We start from the raw sequence: 6,000 nt of genomic DNA, 5'->3' as shown, positions 1-6,000 counted from the left end.
CAAACCGAAAGAGTAAACTCTTAGGCCGTCACACAACTTGTTTTATGGTTACAACTGTCAAGTAACCAAAAAATGCGGTGTGTAAATAAATGAAAACACGTCAAATTATGAACACTCTAAGCGATAAAACGAGCGGGCGTCCACGTTAACCAGACTAATAAAATGATGTCACGCAGGCTGTGCTCTAGCCCCTTCAGTCAGCCTCACTGAACACACAGCGTTCGTCACGAAAGGGGCGGGTCTCGTGCGAAAATACGCATGGCCATTGGCCATCCTACCTGCCTGTCACTTTCTGTCGCCTTTTTATTGGCTACTAGCGTGCGGGTTTATCTCTCCATCTCTCGCAGCTCTTGTATAAATGCCGCTTACTTTTCTTCCATCGGCCTCCGCCGGAAATTATAGTTCCTATTATCAATTCCTTTTTTCCCTCAAAGCCGATCTATTCAGTCTTGACTGACAAATGACCAATGACCGCTGTGTGCGTCCCGACACATCAGTGCATTTTAAACTGTAGACCTTATCGAAATAACTCTTGACTCCCCTGGGCACATGAAACTGGACACCCGAGCGTTTGAGGCCCCTCTTTCCATGCGGAGGAATACATTGTTGCTGCTCACAATGTGGATGGAGGTGGTCAAGATGTCTACTAGAAGAATGAATTCACCTCAATTGTAACAACATAAAGGAAGTCGTGGCGCGGGATTGTTTGGATACAGACCTGCAACATTGTATTAATGACGTTGGTGTTTTGGAGGAGGATGTCAAAGGAGAAATAACACATTGTTGCGCCTATCAGCCTTTAATGCGCCGTGCTTCAAATTCTTTCAAGTTTTATGGTTTTTCCCTGCGAGGCTGAACCTTTCTTTTTTACTACTGGATGTAAGACAACTGATAAACTGAGGTAAGGCTTTTTTGCCTGTTTGTGGCGTTTTATCGGGTTACCAAGTAGAATAATTTAGGTCTCGTATTTACATCATACAAGTCACATAATTGCATATTGAAGTTCCATTTAGCAAGTTTTTGGGATGTCTGCTTATGGAAGTGGGGGGATGCAGAGTTTTTTTTTTTTTTTTGCTTAGTGGCAGTGGTGGTGGTGGGAAGTCCTGCCCAGTTTTGTGCTGGTGGTCTTTAACCCAGTTCTATCCTAACAGAAATGACTCCTTTGTCCTTTTATCAAAGTAAGGATTAGTTTTGTGTGGCGCTTATGAGTTTAACTGTCTGGTTAAGAGCGAGAGCTGTCAGTGCAAATTAAATATACAAATTAACAGCGATTGAAAGTTACTTTAATTTGTTGGACTTGTGAAAACTACCTATTAGACTCACGCAGCGAGTTGAGAGTGTGTTGTAGCATCCATGTTTGCTTTTCACGCTGAATTCGGTTACTTTGTTGAATATTTTTGGCAGGAAATTCCTCGTGCCCCTCACCCCACTCGCCTTCATCAAATCGCGAGTCTCTTGAGGAAAAGTTGACATTTTGTCGCGGCACTTTATTAACTTTAGCTTTATCCCAAGCTAGACTTGTACGTTTATCGCACAACACACGAATAATTGAGAATTATCGACTCGACGTCTGGTTAATAATGATAATTGCCAATAATATTATCAAAATGATGCGCGCGCGATCGATGTGGCCTTATCGCTTTTCGAAATGGTTAGCTATCGGAATACAATAAGTTTACAACTGAGAATAAATATTGACATTGTTCATGTCTGGGTAAAGCTTAGCCCTACTTGCACAAAGAAAGGGACGTGACTAAACACTACTTTAAATCCGTCGTCTCGCGTTCAATATTGGAAATTGATCTTAAATAGACGTTTTCGCGTTGTATTTCCTTTGCTTTTATACATAACGTGGATTATTTCGGGCCCATTAATTTGGTGGTTAGTGGTAACACTGTTGCGCTCTCTTACAACTAACCACCAATGGCTGCAGTGATACCAGGCTAAAGATACGATGTTATCTTACGACAACGAAATACGTTTTATACGCCTGTTTTGTCTGGTTTTCGGTGTCACCTCATCATTTACTGTGTGTGTGTGTGTGTGTGTGTGTGTGTGTGTGTGTGTGTGTGTGTGTGTGTGTGTGTGTGTGTGTGTGTGTGTGTGTGTGTGAGATATAAACCACAGTTAAGGGAAATGTGTTGTATGGAGTTTAACAATTCTGATAGTTTCTTAACAATGAATTTATTTGAATGTTTTTCATTAAAAAAAGCATTTGGAACTAAAGCATTGTAGATCTTATTGCATGTGGTCCTCTCGCAAATTATGCGACAAATTTTGATTATTTCACGTGGTAGAGCCTGTAAAATAAATAGCTAACATGATGTGTTCACATAGATGCCCTTTTAACTGAATTCTAGATCCACATTTAGATGTTTTTTTTTTTTTTGCTTCTAATGAAAAACCATTAGTAAACAAACAAATAAAAAAGGCAAGCCACTGACTACAACGTCAAGGCCTAGCTTGTGCACGTTGTCATACTAACAGCCTGTCATGATTTAAGTCATGGGTTCATTGAAATTTAAACTAAACGAAAGATAATCGAAATATAGTGGGGTTCAATAAACTATAGATATTTCATGAAGAGAAAAAAAGATAGTAGTTGCTTTGATCAGCTACACAGAACCGGTTAATAAGAGTCATTCGTTCTAAAATAGAATTAAACTGGAGGTTCTGTGTTTTGAATCGCTAAAAGGAATCGGCTCATAGAATCATTAGTTCAGAATGGTCGGGCTTTAAACGTTGAAATGGCTCAATAAATAACAGGTAATTCTATCAGATCTGAAAGTTCGAAAAGAACCGCACGTCATAAATAATCCCGTTTCATTTCTTAGAAATATATAAAAGGTGTTTGACGATTTGTGACCCTCCTCACGACAACCAGCAGGGCTTTTCATATCAGTTAAAACCAATTTCATTTCTGTTTTATCTGAGACATTATACAAGAATCTCACCAATATTATGCAATTTATTTTGCAGTGTTCCTAAGCTTTTTAGGGGGGTTGGCATAGACTTGAGGAGAATTTCTAGGCCCTCTGTTTCTTTATTCTTTTCTTACTGAGGGACCACTTTGTATTTTTCGTTTAGCTGTTTTTGTTTGGGAGTCAAAAAGCAGCAGGGAATAAAATGTACTTGCAAGGTGTAAAATCACTTATTTTAGCTATTGGCTTGCGATAGTGTTATCAGGCAGTTGAGGAAAAACTAATGGCTAATAAAAAGGACTGCTAAAGTACACCACCTGTTGGCATGTAATAGCATACATGACTTCTTAAGATGTCTCTGTGAAAAGTTTTTAAGCAGTCTCGTATTAGAACAAGTATTAAAACCTTTCACTTCCATTGGAGTTGTTGAAATCTTTTCCACCTTGTTTCATGGTATCCTTTAATGCAAAACAACTGGCCAGATAACTATAAATCAAACACAGGATGGAGATGTTCAATAAGTTAAGAACATTGATTTGCATGTTCCATGTGCAGCTATCAGGGTTTCATGGAAACTTATTGACTGGTAAAAATATTTAGTTTCCCTGCTGTCCCGGTGTTGTGTAACAGTGATATTAGTAAGAGTATTTGATAGATGATCTGGATTGTAGTTTTTTTAATAGCCATATTGTTGTATTATTACTAATTGTTGTGTGTAAAACTGGATGTCAACACCAAGTTAGTTATTAGGCCCAGATGGAATCTGTGCATGCATAAATCCACAGAACACTATATACATAGAATATATTTGTTTTTAACAAGTTTTCATATTAATTATTGTTAATTTTATGGAATAATATGCAATTGTTTCAATTATGTATGAAATATACAGTATGTAAAGTAATATTTTCTGTTATTTTGTGGAAATATTAAAGAAGTCTAATGTAGTAGTTGTTTTTAACCAAACAAGTGGTTCTAATTTGATATGCGTTGTAAACCTTAAATAAATAGAAAGTAGTTATATATTTTTAGCATAAATAGCAAATAAAATCTGCAGTTTCTGTCTGGGCCTAGTTAATAAGCAAGTTTTACATTTAAGATTGAATTCTTGGACACATAATAACTTGGCACTAGTGTTTTGTGAAACCTCCTGAAGCAATGCATAGTTAATTTAATTTGATCCCGTTTTTCATTTGTCAAATTAAATGTGGGCCATGAAAATGCTGGTAACACTCTTTTGAGATGAAAAAGTACAGTGCGCGTCCACTCCTATCTACAATTCTATAGGATGAAACTCGGCTTGCTGTTCATCACTGCTTTTCCCATTTATCTGGTCTTTAGATAGCTAAACCCATCTGTGGTTTTCTCCTGCAGGGTTCTTTAAAAACCGAGGGGTATGAACGAGCCACACCAGAGAATGGCCACAGTGGAAACAGATAAGGAACTCAGTGACCTGTTGGATTTCAGTGCGGTAAGGAAGTGTCACTGATCTGGACAAAAACTCTCTCGTAAAGAACTGCTTTATGATTTCGAATTGCATCATTCTCTTCCACAAAACTTGACCTTGTAGTCAGAGGTAAGCCGTTTTTCTTTGGGACTGATCGAATGTAATGTCACAATGCTGATTGTATGAGAGTGCTGTTGTCGGCTATAAACCTTATAATGGATCATTAAATCAGATGCAATCCTCCGACTTGGGTCCTGTCTGCCATTTGAAATGTCTTTGGCATAATAACCATCACTCAGTCTTCTCTAATTTGAGCATCTCTGTATTTTTTTCCTTCCTTATCCCTCCATTTGTTGTTCTTATTTCACCTGTTCTTAAAATGTGATTATTCTTGGCGGTCATGCCATCCTAAAGAGCATTAAAAAAGCAGTGAAAATAAAAATGTTAATCGCTTGATTCATTGAACGGCCCAACCATGCTTAATTTATTGCATTGGAAAATTGCCATCTACTGAAGCAGTGAATCAATTATGACAATACATTGATAATCAGACGTGCCAGACCAAATGCATTATGATCTCACATCTAATTACAAATTGTTGATGGTTTAGTTACTCCGTCGCACTGCATTCATTTTCCAGCTTTGAACCTTTGGTGAAAATCAAAGGATTTGCAGATTATGCATTCAGGATCTTCTTTCTCGAGGTGTTGCACGTTGTGAAAAATGTCTACCACACCAGAAAGTCCCTCCCATGCACCATGCAAGGCTAGCGCTGTTGCTGCTAACAGGTTTCTCTTTGCACATGAAAAACAAAGAGACACCATCTAGCCACGTAAACTGGTCCTCTTTAGCCCTGTTTTGTTGCTGTGAAATGCTGAATTCTTTGTAGCACAAGACAAGGATGCATCTTGAAAGTGCCATGCTAGTTAGTTACTTTCATTTAATGGGTTAACTTTGGAGAATATGACGTGACTTTTGGCATTAAACTTTGCTGAATGTCACAAACTGAATTCCAAGTAATGCTGTGTAATCGATCGGTCTTGTTTTGACGTGAGTTTGTCGTAATGTGCTTGTGTGCTTCAACTCGACTTCTGAATCTTTTCTGTCCCAGATGTTTGCCCCCCCTGTGGCCAATGGGAAGAACAGACCAACCACACTTGCTAGCAGTCAATTTGGTGGTACAGGTAAGGCTTTGCTATTAAATCATACTTTTTTTTTTTAACAGTTTAGTATTATTTGTGGATTTTTATGAGTTTAAATGGGTGCTTTTTGCAGCAGTGTTTGGGCTAGTTGCTAAGTGCTCGCTCCTCTCAACACAGGAAAAGGACATGCTTCTTCTTGTTTTCTTAAACCCCCTCTTTTATGAATACACCATCGTGTATCCAAAGTCAAAGCTCGGGGCAGTTTGGATTTCTTTGAACCGGTTGTTGAGTTGAAGCACCTTTTGCACAAACTTGTACATCGTAAAAACTTTGTTAGGTCAAGTGGAGGAAGTGATTGCTCTTCATAATCATACTTTGGTCCAGAATCCCAAAACAATTGTCAAAAGTGTGTATTTTGCTTTGTTTGTCATCTCTTTTTTTCATCTTTATAACCAGTTGCACATCCCACTCTTCAGTGTTATTTTTGCTC

General features: G+C 38.2%; 1 protein-coding gene across 9 annotated transcripts in view; it reads left to right on the top strand.

Annotated features, from left to right (window-relative positions):
* The first annotated feature begins 401 nt into the window (after positions 1 to 401).
* The window catches only part of tcf3b (transcription factor 3b), a 29,189-nt gene continuing 23,590 nt past the window's right edge, over positions 402 to 6,000 (top strand). For 4 of the 9 annotated variants that reach the window (XM_087303228.1, XM_087303226.1, XM_087303227.1 and 1 more), the window contains exons 1-3: positions 616 to 901; positions 4,296 to 4,497; positions 5,480 to 5,552. In XM_087303228.1, the coding sequence (XP_087159354.1) occupies positions 5,480 to 5,552 (73 nt within the window). In that variant the 5' untranslated portion in view covers positions 616 to 901; positions 4,296 to 4,497. 9 annotated transcript variants of the gene reach the window in all.

This window comes from Danio rerio, chromosome 22, assembly GCF_052040795.2.
Source record: "Danio rerio strain M-AB ecotype USA chromosome 22, GRCz13ab, whole genome shotgun sequence".
NCBI classification, from domain to species: Eukaryota; Metazoa; Chordata; class Actinopteri; order Cypriniformes; family Danionidae; genus Danio; species Danio rerio.
The sequence above is the reverse complement of the archived record's forward strand: the minus strand, read 5'-3'. Positions and strand labels throughout refer to the sequence as shown.